Source organism: Peromyscus eremicus, chromosome 8b (assembly GCF_949786415.1).
Source record: "Peromyscus eremicus chromosome 8b, PerEre_H2_v1, whole genome shotgun sequence".
Lineage (NCBI taxonomy): Eukaryota > Metazoa > Chordata > Mammalia > Rodentia > Cricetidae > Peromyscus > Peromyscus eremicus.
Genome location: NC_081424.1, coordinates 50,576,281 through 50,597,255, shown reverse-complemented (window position 1 = coordinate 50,597,255; position 20,975 = coordinate 50,576,281). Strand labels below are relative to the sequence as shown.

Sequence of the window (20,975 nt, the reverse complement as noted above, 5' to 3'; positions counted from 1 at the left end):
GATTTTGTGTACCTGCCACCTGCTAGGTCCTGTTGAAGACACTCTTGCTCCCCATAGCATCATTATCATTAAGTGATTTAACAGGGACAACAAATCAAAAATTCAAACAATTGTCTTGAGTACTGATAAGTATTGTGAAGAAGATAAAACTGTGAAGTGCCCAGGAGAGTGGACAGAGATGAGATAGGGGTGTGTTGAACTTGTGTTTTGAACACATTTTTTTTTAAAGGACTGTAGAGCTTAGTAGCATTTTTTTTTTTTTTTTGGTTTTTTCAAGACAGGGTTTCTCTGTGTAGTTTTGGTGCCTGTCCTAGATCTCACTCTGTAGACCAGACTGGCCTCGCACTCACAGAGATCCACCTGCCTCTGCCTCCCGAGTGCTAGGATTAAAGGTGTGCGCCACCACCGCCCAGCCTAAGTAGCATTTTAATTCAAGTTCTCTAGTAATAAAAATGTCCTACAGAGAAAATGAGAAAATCTATTTTAGTTCTTGAATCAGTCAACTAAAACTCTAATCATGTGGCCAGTGAGATATATCAGTAGGTAAAGGTGCTTGTCACCAAGCTTGCTAACCTGAGCTTGATTCCAGAGACTCACATAGTAGAGAGATGGAACCATCTCCCCCTGATAGCTGTTCTGTGACCTTTACTTGTGTGTGTGTGTGTGTGTGTGTGTGTGTGTGTGTGTGTACTTACTCCACAGAGACATAAATAGATAAGTGTAGTAAGTAAAAGCTGCAATCATTAATATGATTACTATGAATTATTATTGAAAAATATTTCAAGCTCAAACATCAAGAAATGAATTAAATCACATTGTCAACAGTTCCCTCAATAAAGTAAGCCATGTCACTTGAGGTTGTACATGCTCTGTGTGTCTGACTTCAGTAATTCTTCTCTATCCTGAAGTTAGCCGTTCTATTCAGCAAGTTGATAGCAATCTGAGGAGCTCCGCAGTAAGAGACTAGACTACTGTGGTGAGATTTTCTTCACAGAGCTGGTTCTCTGATCCATTATTTCCTGGCAGTAATTTATTATCAGCTATGTGCTGGGCACAGATGCAAGCGGAAAAAATGGAAGTGTAAAAATGACTAAAAACAGCCTGTTCTCAAGTAGCTCACCAAAAAAGACTTAGCCGTCAATCAGCAATAGCAAAATAAGTTGTCAAATAAGATGACATTGATCTGGTGTGTTAGAAGAAGGCACCGGGTATTGTAACCTCACAGCCTGATGCAGCTGGGGAGACTTCTTACAGAACCAGGTATGTGAACTGACCTTGAAGGAGAGACATTTTAGTCAAACAGAGAAGGGGAGGAGAGAAGGGGACCTATGTCTTGCTGCCTTTATTTCCTTTGTTGTTTTGTGAGCATATGATAAAGATAGTTCCCAAAAGGCTAGGATTCTATGCCTGGTATTGGCTACTGGTAGCTACAGAGTCTTAGAAATAATAACCCATGTTGTGGCACAACATTATTTACAAAAAATAGTCCCAGATGGAATCTTCTGAAATGAACTCCATGTCCAATTTGTTCCCTATCACTCACTTGCTAGTTTGTTGACCTCCAACATCTAACACGCATACTTTGTTCCTTTTCATTTTGTTTTCCACCTTCCCTAATTCTTTCCATTTTTTTCTTTTCTGTTTCTTTATTCACTTCTATTTTCTTTTTATTTTAAAATAAAATCTAGGGCAGAGGAGATGGCTCCGTTGCTTGGCAAGGTGCTTGGTTTGTAAGCAGGTAGGCCTGAGTCTGATCCTCAGACTCCATTTAAACATTCTGGTGTGGCGATGTGCTTATAATCCCAGCACTGGGAAGGCAGAGATGGGATTAACCCAGGGACTCATTGGTTAGTTCCAGGACAATGGCGGACCTTGTCTCAAAGAACAGGCGGTCTGTGTTTGTGAGACAGATACTTGAGGTCATCAGCCAGCGCCCATCGGTATGCACACACACATGCATAGGCACCAAAAAGAAAAAGGGAAGCAAGAAAACAACTCTACAAATGTTGTGTGGTGTCTTGAGAACAACGATTAAAAGCATTTTCACTGAATAACAACGGACAAGAATACACTTCACAGTCATGGCCAGCACTTAGTTAAGAAGTTTTTTTTAAGGAGAGTTTGGATATATATATATATAAAGTATAGCTCCAACTGAGTATAGTCTTTTTCTCAAATACCCCATTTTTCTCTAATCCAATTAAAGCACCATGGCAGGAAAGCTCAGGCTCTGTCTCTGTAACAAAGGGAAGCTGACCAAATGGAAGGCAAGTTTGACCAAAATAGTTTACAATAGGAGAATGTGCCAGGACTGGAGCAGCATGTGTGTGTTATGTGAACACTTACTTTGTAGATCCATCTAACGAGTAAAATATCCTTGCATTTATTTGGATAGTATGGAACCTGTATGTTCCTCTCCTGGAGAAGTAGGACTTACAGATCTTGGATCTCTTAGTCGTTAATTGGTCTTGGTGACTTAAGGTAGCCAGGTGTCAAGCTATTTGACACTTCGCTGAATGAAACATTTTCATGCCTGTGGTCATTTCATATCTTACTAGGCATTTTAGTGTCATGTTATTATTCAAAGTATGTTTATTTCTGGGCTGAAGAGATGGGTCGGTGGCTAATATGTTTGCTATAAAAGCATGAAGACATGAGTTTAGATCCCAGATTCCGAGTAGATGCTAGGTAGGTGTGGCAGCTTGCTTGTAATTTCAGCTTTAGAAGGTGGAGACTAGCCATCTGATGAGCTCTGGGATTGATTGAGAGACCCTGTCTCAATGATTAAGGTGGAAGAGTGATTGAAGATAGTTCTCAGCATTGTCCTCAGGCTTCCAGGATACACAACACACACACACACACACACACACACACACACACACACACACACACCACATACACACACATACACACATGTACACATACACACACACATACACACACACACACATACACACATGTACACATACACACATACACACACATGCATATGAAAATGGGCACAGTAGATTTATTGATCATCTGGCAACCTGCCTGTCACCATCAATGGGGCAGCCTTTGCTTCTCTCTCATGAACTCAGAGGCTATAACTATATTATTGTCTCACTTGGTGAAGCTGCATTAAAAATTGTAAGTGATTGGGCCTGGAAAGATGGCTCTATCGGTAAGGATGCTTGTTGCCAAGCCTGATGATCTGAGCTCAATACAAGGAACCCACGTGGTGGAAGGAAAGAATGGACTCCTCTGCCCTCTAACACATGCTGTGGCATCTGGACTCCCCCCTCCCAGTCACAAAATAATAACATGTTAACCTTGTAATTAAACTTTTTATGTGATTTATGTTTAGCATTTTTTAAACCTGGATAGTTATGGGTGGATAGTTGGTTATGTGCTAAGGAATAGGTCAATGTTACTAAAAAGTCTCACACCTGCTAGGAAGTATTCTCCTGGGCCACACCCCAAACCTCTGCTTTCTTTCTAGTGATTACCTTCCTCAGTTGTTTTTGCTGATGTCATTGTGAGTTCAAGAAGAGATGACAAGTTGTCATTGTACCCACAAGCATTCTAAAAAAACGGTCGTAAGAGAGTCTTTAAATGGTTCGAGAGGCTTAAGTTCTTGAGTCAAAATTTTCAATATGGAGATTTTTTTCAGATCTTATATGGTGAACTCAAAATTACACCAATCAGTTTTAGAGAATGGTTCCTGGCAATTGCCATACAATAGTAAGTATCATACATTTGTCCTTTGACTTTTTTTTTATTCCTAGTCACTATTTCAAAGTGTTCTGGGGGAATTTTAATAAAAACACAGTGAAGAGAATGGTAATTTAATCACAATGTCTCTCTTCCTCCTTTTCCTCCTGATTTTGTTTGTGGAAAATAGACTGCCCGGCGGGCGTCTTCCTCTTCACCTCGACTGAGAGATTCGTCATGCTCTTTCTCCTCTCTGGAAAACACCGTAAAGGCACCCAGCCGGGCTTCTTCCTCGGGATCTAAAGAAAGACAGTCCTGGCTCGACATGGTGAACAGCACGCCTGTGGCTGAAGATGTGGGGCAGCCCCTGACATTTACTGTACAGGTCCACACACCTGCATCCTCAGAGGCAAGCAATTGCCGGGCCCCAGAAAACAGCTCCGTCATTTCGGAAAGCGGGTTTTTGAACTCTTTATCTAGCGATGACACCTCTTCGTTGAGCAGCAATCAAGACCATCTGACCCATCTGACAGAGCTGCTGGATCAAGGATGATGGACAGAGGTAAGCCAGGAAACTGCTTCCTCTTCTTTACATGGTGAATATTTGTGGGAGTATTATAGAACTCCGCTATAAATTTGTAACTAAAATGTTTAAACTGGTGAATGGCGGTTTGATGATTAGTTACATGGGGCTTAGCCTTCAGCTCCTTTTGTAGATTTTGCTTGTGGCAGCTCCTATGGCCAGGCCGCTAATTATCTGTTGTAGGCGTCAGTAACCAGGTGCTTTAGACCAGTGGTTCTCAACCTTCCTAATGCTACCATCCTTGAATACAGTTCCTCATGTTGTCATGACACCAAGCATCAATTTTTTTTTGTTCCTGCTTCACAACTGTAATTTTGCTACTGTTGGGCATCATAACGAAAATATCTGTGTTTTTCAATGGTCTTAGGCAACCCCTGTGAAAGGGACCTTTGACCTATGAAGGGGTCATGACCCACAGGTTGAAAACCACTGTTTTGCCAGTGGTGGTGGCACATACCTTTAATCCCAGCACTCAGGAGACAGAGGCAGGTGGATCTCTGTGAGTTCAAGGCCAGCCTGGGCTACAGAGTGAGTTCCATGAAAGGCTCCAAAGCTACACAGAGAAACCCTGTCTCCAAAAAAGAAAAAAAAAAAAAAAAGAAAACCACTGTTTTAGACTATGAGGCAGGTAGGTATGTGATCATAATGTAATATCTCTCCATCATTTTGAGAATGAACCCCCCAGCCCCACCCCTTTTTGGTTCCATAGTCTATGCTCTGGGGGCTTGTGGTAATTGAGACCCAGGGATCTGTGAGATAGATTTATATCACTTGGATCTTGTCAAATGGGTTTAGAGCAGCCATCTTCTTGTTGTAGGGGGCCAATCAGTGATCTCCTTAGGACATCTGTGTAGTTAATGGAAGGCAAAAACTTCACACGCATTTTGGAGGGCAGCACCTTTAATACAGAGGAGGCAACAGCTTTTCTTCCTGGAAAACAGTTTTCTTTTAACAAAGGAAATAATTGTGTGTAGAAATCATTAATGTATCTTTAAATATTCTATCATAATTCTCATATTTGATTCAGGACAAACTTGTTTCTATTATTATCCATTCATGACAAGTCTTTTCTAATTGTGTCTCATTCATCCTGGTGTAAAACAAGGTTATCTGATATATCAGTGAGCTACTGGAGAATGATGGAGTTGCACTCTAAGTTTTCAGGGTACTGCTGAAAGTTGACTTGCTAAATTCCTGCACTAACTTGCAGGAGTTGCCCAATGACATGAATGATGACTCTTTCTCCCCTACCCTAAGCAAGGAGGCTGTTCTTAAGTTCTCAAGTTTGGGGGCTAGAGAGATGGCTCAGTAGTTTAGATCACTAGCTGTTCTTTTTTAGGACCAAGGTTCAGTTCCTAGCACCCACATTGGGTAGCTCACAAACACCTGTACCTCCAGCCCAAGGGGATCTTATATCCTTCTCTGGCTTCTGTGTGCACCATCTGCACTATGCACTACACACACACACACACACACACACACACACACACACACACACACACAGAGAGAGAGAGAGAGAGAGAGAGAGAGAGAGAGAAGAGAGAGAGAGAGAGAGGCATACACATATGCACATGAATAGATAATAATGTCAATCCTTTTTTTTTAAAGCATCTATTTTTAGATATACTCTAGTAATTTAATTTTTCAAAGAGAATAATTTAGGTCAGGGATCACAGCTGTAGGCCAGGGTGCTAGTGTGTATGTGTGTTATTTTTATACATGTGAATTTGAACAGTCAGGCTAGTAACTCATACTCAAAGTCACCCCAATTGTCATTGCTCTCTAGGGCTTTCTCTGTGGATGCTTTACATTAAATAGTATTTTATATTGATACTTCCAATCTGGGCCAACTACTCACTTTTCTTTTTTTGTATGTTGATGATATTTAATTTCGTTTTTTTCTTATTAAGAATTTTTTTTCAAGTTGAGAAACTTCTAGAGGTGGTTGAGTAGGTAGGGTGGGTAAGAGACAGGAAGCATCACCACTGAGGAAGAGGGCACAGATGAGACTTGTTCTATGAGGGACGGAAGGTGTACTCCATGTAGCCACAAATATTTGAGATGTTGTGCAAACAAAGTATTGGGTTTAATTGTATCTCCATGGGCTTATACAGCTGAGGTCAGCGGTATAATCAAATGGGAAGTATAAAAATGAGTTAAGAAACTTATTTTTTTGAAGCGATAAGCTGTTGAAAGTAAAGTAGGTAACTTGTACCTGTATGCCCTCATCATTGGAGGTGTTTACCCATTTGAAGATGGCCATTTTCATTGAGTGTAGAGTGTGTGTTGCATATTGATAGTATTTTTGTTCTTGTGACAACATGAAGAATTTTCAAGTGTTAATCTTAAGTGACCTTCAGCTTGGTGCTTACAAGATGCAGATATGGTCTTGCATACATTCAAGAATATATGGGTAGCACAAATTAGTCTTGAAGGTTTTTTGTTTGTTTTTAAAGGACACAAAGTTGAGAGGGTAGGGATGAGGACATGGAGCTTGGAAGAGCTGTGGAAGAGGAAGTAAAGATGATCGAAACATCATACAAAACTATCATAAAAATAAATAAATGAAAGAAATGTAAAAAAGAAGATATAGATGTTAAGAATGGGAGAACCAAACAAACTATTGTTCCCCTTTAAGAACTTACTCTAACCATTCGATTAGAAGGAGAAGCAAAGAAGGGGTTGACAAGATGGCTCAGCAGATAAAGTGCTTGTCTATGAACCTGACAGCCCAAGTTTGAGCCCCTGGACAAACATAAAGGTGGAAGAAAGGAACTGACTCTAAAACATTGTCCTTTTAATCTGCACATATATTGTCCCACATATGTGCATACCCATACCTCATACACATGCAATAATAATAATAATAATAATAATAATAATAATAAATAAATAAATTTAAAAAGATGTAGAAATAGCCCTCTCCTCTCTGTGACAGTCAAGACTTCCAAAGCATCAGAGATACTAAAATCCCATTTACATTCTTTCCCAGGAGATAGCCCTGCAGATTGAGTTTCCCATTAGGATTACTAAACAGAGTCATGGGAAGATGCATGTGTTGCTCATCCCTGTCTAATGCCATCCTGGGAATTCATGTGCTGAGGAATCCAGCTGGGAGCCAACAGCTCTTTTAATCTAAGAATAAAGAGACCTGGTGGCAATCAGTTCTGAATTACACACAGAAAGACCAACACTATCTAGGTGATTTTTCAAACAGCTCGATGGACAGGTGTTTCTCCTGGTAGAGAGGAAGAGAGAATGAAGGTATTTTCCTTCACTGGTTTGTTGGCAGTTGCCATATGTTACAGAATTCTTGCTGCTGATTTTCTCCTGCTGTTGGGGATTTGGTTTCATTCCCAGAAGAGCTGAACCACATCATGTGGTCTCCATAGAAACGGCAGCCCAATCTTTTCTTGCGTTTGCTGTGATTCACTGTTAAGTAATCAGATTGGGTGTTGTGCATGTATATGGTTGCCTGTCGGAGAAGGTAGCTTTTTTGTGTGACTTCTAAAAATTATTGTTTTAACTTTTTAAGGTGGGGAAGAATCTCTGAAGTTTTAGTATCTAAAATACTATGCTGGAGGTTTTAGATGGGGCTTGAAGTTTCAGTGTCATCCATGAGAGGAATTAAATTTTAGAAGGTTAAGATCTAGTCTCAAGATGCATTTTCAGGGGAAAGAGGCTTTTATCCTAGAAAAGAATCTTAAAGGCTAATAACTGAGTTCTGAAAAGAGCAGACAGCGTGTATTATAGCCTTTCTTTTATTTAGACAATGGAAGAAATATTTTGCAGTTGGTATGCAATTAAAATTGTGGTTGCTAGAATTTTATCCTGAATTCAAATATCCTTTTAGACATTTCTCCCTCCAGTGCAAGCCATTAGAAAAGGGGGAGGGGATGTTAATGACACCTAATGACACTGGCTTGTCTTTCTCTACTGCAACTTTCAGATTGCTACACCTCTAGGGATTCTCCACTAAGCATTTCAACAAAGCACAGCGGGAAAAGAGGTGGTGGGGTTAATGGCATGCTCCTCTTGTCTGTTTTACTATGGGCTCGCCCTTTCTTTGGGGAGTGATTTTCTGACCATTGCTATGAAATATAAGATTAACAAGTAGATTAAAAAGAAACTAAGTCCAATACTGAACTCAACTCAATTTAGCACTTCTGTTAGTATTATGAAGATGGTTCTGACATGCACTCACGTACTTTGTGCTAACACAACTCTAACATCTAAAGATGACTGTGCTAAAGCATCTTCATATCTAGTGAGGTGAGTGCGAGGCTAAGACATGATTAACAAAAGAAAGCAAGGCAGAAAAGTGTCACAAAGGAGACACACAGGGATTTACAAAAGCAGGCACACAGAATACAGTCGCACCTAAGGAATCCTGTGCATGGAGGTGGGGCCTGGGAAAGGGAGGTAGGAGGGAAATTGGGACATTATTGAATGATGGACTAGGCATTGTTATTCAACAGATAAGGCATGCCCATTTGTAACTGAGATGATGACATAGTTGGACCTGTGATTTCAAAGAGCTCCTTTAGTCTTAGATCACAGGCTATCATAGGATAAAGGGGGGCAGGAACTAAGAGAGGCTAGGAAGCCTTTGTGGTACCCAGGGGAAAAGGTAGAAACTGGAAACAAAGGAGAGATGGAGGATTCTGTGTCCTGCCTCATCTCCGTCATTGTGCACTTGGAATTTAATTTAGTCCACCGAGTATTTCCCAGGGATACTATTTTGTGGTAGAATGAGAAATGATCTTAACGTGGTGATAAATATTTACTAATAGGAATATCTTGTATATATGACAGCCGGCTGTCATGGCTTGGATCTCAGGCACGGATGACTGACTCACTAGGTCTTTCATCGCTCCCAGTTAGATGCCAAAGATCTCTCTTAATTACCATAAAATAAACGGATTAGGTTGCCTGCAAATCCATTCTTGCCATATAACTAGGTCATTTGTGGTACTTAGATTTTCATTGCCTTCTTAAAAATTCTTTCTTAGTTCTATGCATTTTGCTGAAGCTAAGGAAGTAGGAGTGGGAGGCTGTGGCATCTCACTGGAACAGGGATTCTGAAGCTGGTGACAAGTGAAATCTAGATTCCAGAAGCAGGAAAATGGGGGGCAGCTGGAAAGAAGTAAAAGCGATTGGGGTTAGAGGTCGCAGCTAAAGGTGGAAGACGGGTATGTTCAGGGGAAAGCACATGCGGTGATGGTGCAGGAGAATGCCTGTGTTGAGAAGGGAGTTTTAAGGGGAAGGCTTTTATGTAAACACATCCATGAATTGAAAAAGGGCATTAAAAGAAGTCCACTCTGGGGGCCAACGACACAAGACACACCCCTGTTTGTGGCTGTGACTCCTTAGCAGATTAGAACACCCTGTTTATTCCCAGGGGGAAGAAAAGCCTCTGATGTTCCTCATGTTGGGAATTCCTCTTAAGGTTCTGCTACTGGGATTGTGGTTTATCAACTACTCTTGAGCATTTTCTTCTTCTTTTATATGCATAGAGTTTACAAAAGCACGCTGGAAGGAAAGCTAGGGGACATTTTGCTATTTGGTGTCAGAGTCATCTCTGAATTCACGTAACTTTGAGCCCAAGTCATCTGCTCCACCCCCACCACCTTTGGGCTATCAGTTCTGCAGAGGTTCCTAGTGGCTCATCATAAAGTCTAGTAGACATGAGTGGGTTTGAGAATCACCACAATGGTCTTCAGCCATTTCCATTTTTTTTTTAATAACTTCTTTCTCTTTGTGGATAAGTGTTTGGTTTTCTAGTTCTTTTCATGCTCATTTAGACCTTTAGTGTTTCTTTATTGAGGATGATTTGTTATGGTGAAAAGCATCATATACATGGAATAGCATCACACACACACACACACACACACACACACACACACACACACACACGGCAGCCACCATCTTAGGTTTCCTCTCCACCACTGCCTTTGTTCTTCTCCATTGCTTTCTAGCACACTCTTGTTTTAAAGCACCATGAGAAGTCTTTTCTATTGGGGAACACATCTTGCCCAGCTTTGGGCGACTGCATAAAATGCTGGTGGAAGCATACACTTGAAATTCATAGACGTAGCTTTTAAAACAATGCTAGACTTGTCAAGAACCTGAGAGAACAGAAAGCACGCTATCTGTACCTTTCTCCCTGCCCCTACAGTCCTCTACTGGTTAACTTTCTGCATGCATGTGGTTTACTTCTTACAACCAAAAACAAATATTGAGATATTCCTTGTGAGTACCCTTCACTCCATCTCAAATTCATGTCCTCTTCTCCTTTAATTATTATAGTTGCACTTTTTTATACATACACATGTGTATATACAACATACATATACACATGTATATATATACACATACATATATATGTTTATATTTAACCTACTGAGTCCCTGGAGAAAATAGATTCTTTTTATCTTAACAGCTATTGACTATCTTCATCTAGGGGGCGGCGGGCCTTATGACATCCATGTTGGCATGTCAAGTGGTGTCATTTCTGCAAGTCTTGTTCAGGCAGCCATGTTGTTACGATTTCACAGATGCAGCTCCCTCCTATGTAAAAGATACTGTCTCACAGCAGACATCTTGGTTCTCTCATGCTTACAATCTTTCTGGAATGTTCTCTGAGCCTCACGCATGGGGGTGCGTTGTAGATGTATCACCCCACAGAAATGCAGATATATTCTTATGAACTTAAGTCTGGAGTCGATATTAGGGTTCACTCTTTGCTGTACAGTTTTCTGCATCTGATGATACGTAATGTCATGTATCCTCACAGCAGTCTCACGGAGGTCCACCATGTTAGGCGTCCCCTATGCTTCTCTGCCTACTCCTCTCCAAGCACCAGACAGCTGCTCATCTTTTGGGGGTTGTTTTTAATTTTACTGAGATAGTGTCTCACATCACAGTCCAGGCTCTTGTGAAACTCACTAGGTGGTCCAGCCTGGCCTCAAACTTGTATAAATCCTCCTGCCTCAGCTTCCCAGAATGCTAGGATTATGGGCTTGTGCCATGGTTCCTGGCCAGTCTTTTTATTATCTCTTTGGTGTTGTCTTTTCTGATGTCACATGGTTACAGCCATAGAGATGTAGCCTTTTCAGATGGACATTTTCCCCATCTGGTATAGGAACTTAAGATTTTCCCATGTCTTTCTATGGCTTGATGGGTCATTTTTTTTTAAAACAGTTACTGAACAATATTCCATTGTGTGGATTGATCTCGTTTTATCTGTTCAACTACGAATGACCTCAGAGCTGTTTCTAAGTCTTTAAAATGAGAGCTAAGGCTTCAGGTAACACCTGGGTGCAGCTGTGGGTAGTTACAAGTTGCCAGCTCTTTTGGGTAAACACCCAGGTGTGCCATTGCTGAGTTGTAGAATAAGAATGCGTTTAACTTTGTAGGAAATGACAGGCTGTTTCCCCGCCTCACTGACGTTTTACATTCCCACCAGCAGTGGATTAGAGTTCCCGTTCCTTCACAGGCTCAGTAGTAATTGCTGGTGTCAGGTGTAATGGTTTGGATAAATTTTCCCCAGAAGCTAATGTGCTAGAACTCGTCTTCAGCTTGTGACCATATTGTGAGGTGTGGGGCCTTTGAGAAGAGGGTGGCTTGTGGGAGGAAATCGCTTACTAGAGGCATAAAGTACCTTAAAGGGGCTTTTGGCTAATACCATTTTTACATCTTAAATAAGGAACTCCTTCCTGCACTGATTTTATGTGTATTGATGGTATTTGTATATGTTCTTGTTGTTCTCTCTGTCTCTCTGTCTGTAAATGTGTCTGTCTGTGTGTAGGTACATGCTGTGTTGATGTTGATGAGTCTTTCTTTTGAAACAGAGCCTTTTCTTGAAGTTGGATTTCTGCTTGGCTAGGCTGCCCCGTGACTAATGATCTTCAGAGACGCCCCATCTCTTCACCCCATGCTTGTCTTGTGCTACAAAGCCAGCTCTTTATGTGGGTTCTGTCACTCTAAACCCAGGTCCTCACACCGGCTCACCGGGCACCTTACCAACTGCACCGTCTCCCCAGCCGCCTGCACTGATGTTACGAGGCTCTTGTTTCCTGTTGCAGGAATGGCTTGAAGTCACTTCTCTGTGCTCTGTTGACAAGATGCAGTCCTGCCTGGATTTATCCACGTGTGTAACCCCTCCCCCAATATCTTCTACTTGAAACACGATCTTTCTTCCAGATGTTCTCCTAAGTCCTCAGTGACGTCTTTTATTGTCAGTCTGTTTCTTCCATCTATGGACATCCATCTGTTCAATGGTCTGTTGTTTTTCTGCCCTGCCTCAGACTATTCTTTTAGTTTTTATTGAAATCTTAATATCTAGGAAAATATTTTTACCTTGTTCCTTTTAAAGGGTGTTTGGTATGTTAGGTTATTGATCATTTTAATGTCCAGGTATTTTTTTAATACTTGTCTGTGGTGTGGTCACACACATGCCAGCACACACACATACACACACACACACACACACACACACAAACACACACACACACACACACAAACACACATACTCTTGGGTTTGGATTACATTGTATCCTTAGAATTAACCTGAGAGAAGCATAAATTGTTACTATTTAATTTTTCAGTTCATAAAAATCATTCCTTTAACCTTTTACCATTTCTTTTTTATTTTTTAACATCTTATTAATAAAATTTTATGATCTCTACTCTTCTCTATAGAATCCATGAATCTATTTTGTTAATTTCCACAGGTTATATTTTAAATGCTACTTCAAGTTCTATTTTTATTTTATTTGTAACTGTTCATCGCTGGTCTGTATAAATGCATTCAAGCTTTTGGTTTTCCTTGCTCATGTGTTGCCCTGCTAATGACTGAACCCAGAACCTTTCATGTGCTAACCAAGTGGCCTGCCACTGAACCACACAATCAGCCATGTTTATGGAAGTGCATTTAAAATGAAGCATATTTGTAAAGATTTTAACTTTTTTCAAGGTCTCCCATGGGGAGTCAGCAGAGGATGGCACACTGAGCCTAGGCAGGTCCAAGCCCCTTCCCACTGTACCAAGGCTGTGCAAGGCTCCACACCTGGTTCTCCTTTCTAATCACTCATACCTTTATTATATTTGTATCTGCTGCTAACATACACAGGCTGTAGACACAACTCTCCTGATGCAGAATGGAAGTGCTTCTGCTCTCTGTCCAGTTTAGAATGAGTGGTCCTGGATTTCTGGTCAGCTTATGAATTTCCAATCCTTTAAGCAGGAAACCCACTCAAAGCTCTGAGTAGGTCTTTTTCCTTTGCAGGAAGAGTAGTAAAAAGAGGGATCTGAGTATTCAGCTAGCTACTGCTCCAATATCTGCAGATTGTCTGGCTCAAGAGTCTCGATTGAGCTTTATACAGATTGAACTGCACCATCCAGACCATAGTCACAGGATATAATAATATAGGGAATGACAACCTTGGGTATAAAACCCATGTTTGTATCACACCATGTTTATAGGCTATCGTAGTATGGGGAATGATAGCCTTCGGTTTGGAACCCACATTTGTCTCCTTATGCCTTTGGCCAAGTTCTGTGATCTTTCATTATGTTGACTTCTCTCCTGATGTCAGTGCTGATGAGGCTCCCTCACAGGGCTGTGGGAAGATGCTGAGGGAATGTTGGTAGAACCGTTAATGCAGTGCCTGTCATGGAAGGAAAACGGGGTGGTAGCTGCTCCCCTTACAGCCGTAGACACTGGAGACCTGTCCCTCAGCATTATTCTCTGCTTCTGTGCTTGGTCAGAAGCACCTTGAAGTTCAAATGAATTGTCTAGATTTGTTCTTATTTGAGTGCTTGAAGTCTGCCGTAATTCAAGCCTTGCTGTGTTGTAGGCTTGTCTAATGACCACATAAAGAATGACTAGAAAAGCCTTTTCATCTCTTAGGCATCAGGTGCTATATATTAAATATTCTTTTCGGGATATTCAGTGTGTACAGATCAGCATTTTCTTGTTTGCCTTGTTGGTGACAGGTGTCTTCCGTGGCTTTGTTGTTGTTGCTCTTGAACACTAGAACGTTGCATGTGAAACGTGCCACTTGCAATACTTTTTTCTCCCTAGTACTTTCCAAATGTGTTACATCTGAGGATTAAAATGATCTCCCTTGGGACATTATTTGGACTTTTCAACTCTCTAAACGGTTTCTTTTTCAGACCCTGGTATGAAATCTGGTGTATGAATTTATCTCCTGTCTTCTGAAGCCAGCTTTTATGTTCTAAATAGAAAATAAACAGCCACATTCTAGAAAGCACAAGCAAGACCAAAAATAAGACAGTGGGGGAGGCAGAGTTGAAAATACAGCATTTCAAGAGATAATCTGCATACAGTGTTCTTGACAGGCAAATTCTGGGCCTCCTGGAGCTGTCCTGTCCTGCCAGAAGCAGACAATAGGGTGGCACGTAGGAGGAGGAGGAGGAGGAGGGAGCCACACATTCATTTTGCACATTCTTGAGAAGGAGAGAACTTCTAAGCATTAGTTAAAACATTGGTATGTCTTCAATCTTGCTATAAAGGACCTGGGTCACTTTATGTTTTTCAGATCTATTTATTTCATTTTATGTGTATGAGTGTTTTGCATGCATGTATGGGTGTGTACCATGTATGCCCTAGAGGTCAAAAGATTTCCTGGTTCTGGATCTCCTGTAACTGAAGTTACAGATGGCTGTGAGTCATCATGTGGGTGCAGGGAGTTGAACCTAGGTCCTCTGAGCCAGCTCTCCAGCCCCAAGGACCTGGGATTTATGCATAACATCCCTTTCTGAATCTAACTGACTCAAATCTGGAGAAAGTTTACTAGTCTTTGACACATTCTGAGTTAGTCTTACCTGACATAGAAGGTCACCAACAGTTACTTCAAAATCTTTCCTATTCACCTTGTGGCATACTGGTCCTTTCCAGCTCTGATTTCATGTGTACTTCATTTGAGCAAAGCTGGATTGCCTTTCTTTTCTCTTAGATTAGGATATGGCCCAGAGGCAGTCAATGCTGCTTGGTGGACAAGTCTTAATTTTCCCGCCATTCAAGTCCCTTTGCCCACCAATGAATCCAGGCTGGTGAAATTTTACCAATGGGTGGTGCAGCTTTGCTACTGAAAGTATAGTCCATGCACCTAAGAGCTTGCCAAAAATCTATAAGGTCTAGAAGGGCTGGAGAAATAACTGCAAGTCCAAAGACCTGGATTTGATCCCTAGGGCCCATGTGAAAATGTGTTTTTGGTGGATTGTTTGTAGTCTCAGTGCTGAAGAGGTGTCCTGGGATTCCCCAGCCACCCTAGGCTACTCCATGAGTCTCAGACCCCTCTGAGAGACTTTGAATCCCAAACCAAGATGGATGTTGCCTGAGGAATGACAACCCAGATTGACATCTGGCCTCTATATGCAGGCATGCAAATGTGCAGGTGCACCAGTATATACAAGAACACACACCTGTGCATGTGCACACATACACAGACACTCGTGTTCACACACATACACACTTAAGCATACACTTACACACAAGCAGTCATCTACACATGCATGTACACACACACTCATGCATACACACATAGATACACACACACAGACACGTGCGCACACACACACACACACACACACATTTCAAGTGTCAGTACCATCCCAGATGGGCTGAAGCAGAGCTTTGCATTTTCCTAAGTTCCCCAGGAGACTGTTTCCCTGTTCAGATTTGTGAAGAATGATCTAGAAACCCATGAGCCTACACAGAATGGGGCTTTTATTTTTAGTACCCACCACTAATTGGCATTTTGGGGGGAAATCACTGACTGTTTTTCAGGACTCTCTACTTCCCTCATCTCTGAGATAATGCTTTCAACCTCGGCAAAGTACTAGTACGTTGAGAGGCAGCAGTCCATAAGGTGCCCATGTGTCAGTGGGAACTGAAGTCCTGCTGCCCCACGTGGGAAGACTATGGTACACGCTTGAGAGGAGACACTTCACTGTCAGACAAAATTTATTTGTTTTTTCTCGGGAGATAAGGGAGGTGGAAATAACGCGCTTGGCTTCCATTTCCAATGGGAGAGAGACGAAGGATCTTTCCTGCCAACCCTTTCCTCTTTATCTTTGCAATCTGGTAAGACAAGAAAGATAAACTAGTGCTTTCTAGAATGAAATTATAATTCAGAAAAGAACTGCATGTTTACAGAGAGGGATGTTAAAATTATTTTACTACAAGACTAACCTAGAGGGGGCTGGAGAGACGGCGCAGAGGTTCAGAGTACCACTTGTTGCTCTTGCAGAGGACCTGGGCTAGGTTTCCAGCATCCACATCGGGGTTGACAACTGTCTACAACTCCAGATCCAGAGGATCTGATGCCCTCTTTTGACCTCTGCTGGCACCAGGCATGCATGCACATGGTGCAAGTACATTTATGCAGGCAAAACACTCATACCCATAAAATAAAATAAATATTCAAATACTAATCCAGAGAGGCTTAATTGGCAAAGCCTGAGTTCATATAGCAATCAATCAGGTCACGGTACATTGGTGCCTGGAGGGTGATCCAGCAGCATAGAGCAGATATACTGATTCAGAAGGACTCATCTCTCCTCTACTGCGGTCAGGGGCAAGTTGTATTGCCATGCATGTGTAGCTTTGGGTCTCCCTTTATCCCGTGTTTCCATTTACCACCTGCTTCTTTTATTACTGGGTGTTCATTTCATGGTCCTACAACAATGACCAAAGAAAGCACTGGCCTCTAACAGTGGTAAAAACAGTATAAATCCCCTGTCTGGGCTGTGGACTAGATTGAGTCACAGATGTGTCCCCTGGGTGTCTGGTAACACACCGTACATCTCCTAGATTAGGACATGCTGGAAAGCCAGTGATATATTTTCTTTACTCCTAATGGTACTGTCTGCCCTTTCATTTCCTGTAAGTTTGTGAATCATTTCAGAATTATATTATTAGAAGTCTGACATTAGTCTCTCAGGTTCTGGTTTCTGCTGAGGAAGAAGAACCAGATTGCTGATTTGTTTTCATTTTTCCAGGTGGTCTTTAACTGGATACACCCACTCCTTACCATAACAACCCAAAGTTTAAACTAGGGAAAGATATGTGTGTGTGTGGGGGTGGGGTGGGGTGGGGTGGGGGGGGTGGGGAGGGGCAGACATAGCTTCTGATATTAAAAAATTATTTTTTTTGCATTTTACATACCAATCACAGTTCCCCTTCCCTCTCCTCCTCCTGCTCCCCCCCCCCCCATCCACTCCTCATTCGGGTAAGGCCTCCTATTGGGTGTCAGCAAAGTCTGGCATACGAAGTTGAGGCAGGACCAAGTCCCTCCCTGCTGCATCAAGGCTGAGCAAGGTGTCCCACCATAGGCAATGGGCTCCAAAAGGCCAGTTCATGCACCAGGGATAAGTCATAGTCCCACTGCCAGGGTCCCCACAGACAGACCAAGCCACAACTGTCACCCACATTCAGAAAGCCTAGTTCAATCCCATGCAGGCTCCCCAGCTGTCAGTCCAGAGTCTGTGGGCTCCCACTAGCTCAGGTCAGTTGTCTCTGTGGGTTCCCTATCATGATCTTGACCCCTCCCCCCTTGCTAATATAATCCCTCTTCCCTCCCTTTGACTGGACTCCATAAACATTATATATTTTATGCAAGTATGTTAAAAGATAATAAAAATTATCCAAAACAATCCTATTCATTTTTTTTTTAAATTTGAAGAACACACTCTGTGCCTCGTTATCCCAAACCTCTAAGGTTATTTTTATCTTAACTGCTTTAATATCTGTTGAGCCAGATGAATTATCTTACTACAATTTTGCCCTGCATAATTATCCACGTAATGTATTCATGAAAAGCAAATTGTGCTTTTATCTCTGTCTTTAGTAGCTACTGCTTGTTGAGTACAAAGAAATTCAATGAAACAATTTTTATTTAGCTCTTTCACACATTTGCTTGTTTATTAAAGTGTGTTCTGCAAATGTTATTTATGAAATAAATACAGTTAGGAGTTTTTAGATAGAGTACTACCTGCTTGGCTATGAAAAAGAGGGCATACCAGGTTATGTGTCCTTATGTTTGTGACAAGTTCTCAATCCTAATGCTTCTTTAGGAGTTATATGTCTTTGCCTTTGTTTCTGTGAAATAAGATTTTTCATATAGCTCAGGCTGACCTTGAATTTGATATTCTCCTGTCTCTACCTCCCAACCGCTAGGATCATAGTGTCTGGCTCCATTATTTTTAAGACTTTTCCAATCTCTAGATTATCTCTAGGGCTTAAGGGTTTTTCTGTGAACACATTACCTCCTATCATGACACCTTATAAGAACCTTCTTTAGTTTTTACCACTATAGTGACATGCTTCACATAGCCTCAGATTTATAGTTCAGTGGTTTGTAGTTTCCTCAGAGTTGTGCAGCTATCACCACAGCCTGGCTAGAGAACATTCAACTCCACAAAAAGAAAGCCCTGCGCATTACAGGCACTCCTCATTCCTGTCTGTGTCTTGGGCTCCCAGGTAGCTTTCTGTCTCCTTGAGTTTGCTTGATCTGGATATTTCACACGATAGAATCTGTGGTCTTTTGTGACTTTTTTTTTTTTAAATGATGATTCCAAGTTTAAGCCATGGTGTGACATGGTGGGTGATTTAGCATTCCATTTCTTTAAGTTGTTGGCTAGTCCTCTCGTGTGTGCACACCATGTTCCTTTTTTCCACTCAACCATTGATAAAAATTTACTTACGTCCGTCTCCTTTTTTCTTCTGAATAATGCTGTTATGAGTAGCTATGTACAACTGATGTGAGAACGTGTTTTTATTTCCCTTTAATATAAATATAGAGGTGGAATTGCAGGGTCCTGTTGGCATTGTACTATCTTGAAGACCATTAACCTTTTCATTCCCATTAGTGGTAAATGAGGGCTTCCATCTCTCCACATCCTTGGACACTCTTAACTACTGTCTGTCTTCTTTATATTAGCCATCCTAATAAGTATGACATGGCATCCCTCTGTGGTTTTAATTTTCATTTCCCTAGCGATTATCCATGGGGATTTCTTTTATTGAGTTTATTGACAAAAGTTGACTGTTGATGGTTGCACAGTACCCAAGGCCAGAAGTCTTTAGCCACATTTTTTACACGTTTTCCTCCCAATTTTGATAGGAGACCATTAGATTAGGAGACAAGAAGTTGGTCTGGGTCAGGAGTGATGGCGAATGTCTTTAATCTCAGTACTCAGGGAGTAGAGATAGGCTGATCTCTGTGAGTTCTGGGACAGTCTGGTCTACATCACCAGTTCCAGCTCATCACTATGAGGCTACATAGTGAGATATCATCTCAAACAAAAGAAAAAAATATTCTGGCTAACACTTTAAGCCAGTTGTTAGGAAGATGTTGTTCTCCGTGTCAGGCAAGTACTGAGGATAACTCATAGCAACTGCCTGAGGTAAAGCGACAAAAGCTCCTTTTGAAGGGCTTCTAGTCACAGAAGAATAAACTGTGATGTGATCAAAGTTCCTGGGTTCTGGTATTCCTCTGTTATCCTGTGTATCTGCCTCAGAGCCCATTTTGCTCAGCCCCACTCCATGATCGTACTGTTCAGTAGGGCTCTCTCTGAATCTTTTCCTCAGCACAGGAGGGAAGATACAAACACTGAGGGGTTTGTCGGGCAAGGAATCTCTTTGTGCCTATTTCCCAAGATTGTTTTCAGGAAACAAAGAACAATGAATTGAAATTGTCTACGAGAAATAAAAGCCACGCAAAGAGTCAATATTTCCTTCAGGAGCTGATGCTGTCATTTAAGGTCCCCATGGCGACCAATGATTGAAAGCTATACCCAGCGTAGCCTCACAAGGGGAACACACTGGTTCCTCAGGTTGAGAGGGCTCCAAGGGAGCACTGGCTCCATTCTAATTCTTGGGAGAATTCCTGGAAACTTCTGACCCATTTACTACTATATTTACTCTTTTTTTTTTAAATGTAGAAAGCATCTCTGACACCCCCAAACAAATATTCTAGAACTGAGTCTTCCTGGTCCCCACTGGCCTACCTGTGCCTATGTCTTAGTAGTCTGCCGAGGCTCACTGCTCTCTAAACTGGTGGGATGAGGCCAGATAGGTGGAGTTAAAAGGGGCAGATAGTGTGGAACAGGGTGAGAAACGATAACTCTTCTACAACCAGCCAACGGGCAGGCTTCTTCCTCAGAAAACACTGGGAAGCACCAGGGCAGTAGGTGTTCAGACTTGAGTGAACATTAGCTTGCAGGGCTTGCCTGTAAGGTGACGTATCTGCTTCTTCAGAAACAGAAAGGAATTTTGCACCCAGACAAATTCTCTCTGAGCCTCTCAGTACCCAACTTTGAGGCTATTTGGATGTGATACTGACCAGAGTCGATGTGGAACTGATTTAAGACTTTAGGAGGTGTTAGAATGAAATGCATGGGATTTCTGCTTGAGAAGGATATGGATTTTAAAGGGCTAGAAGTGGATTAAATTGTGTCAATGTTACAAACATTTGTACTATTGAAGTCCTTTACTGTACCCCCACAGTCTCCAAGCAATAAGTCAGTGTGTGGTCTTATTAGAATAGGTTACAATTACATGTCTTTAAATGGCTTGTGGTCTCCTGAGTAGCAAAGTGGCATGGTATGAATGTCCAGACAGCAGAACATCATGGCTTTATGCTTCTGGAGACCAGAAGTTTGAGATGAA

The 20,975-nt window shown here is 41.6% G+C and overlaps 1 protein-coding gene across 1 annotated transcript in view; it reads left to right on the top strand.

Moving 5' to 3' along the window:
• The window catches only part of Ipcef1 (interaction protein for cytohesin exchange factors 1), a 93,269-nt gene that overhangs the window by 55,819 nt on the left and 16,475 nt on the right, over positions 1 to 20,975 (top strand). The window contains 2 exon segments of the mRNA XM_059272797.1: positions 3,884 to 4,214; positions 4,217 to 4,255. Coding sequence (XP_059128780.1) covers positions 3,884 to 4,214; positions 4,217 to 4,255 — 370 coding nt within the window.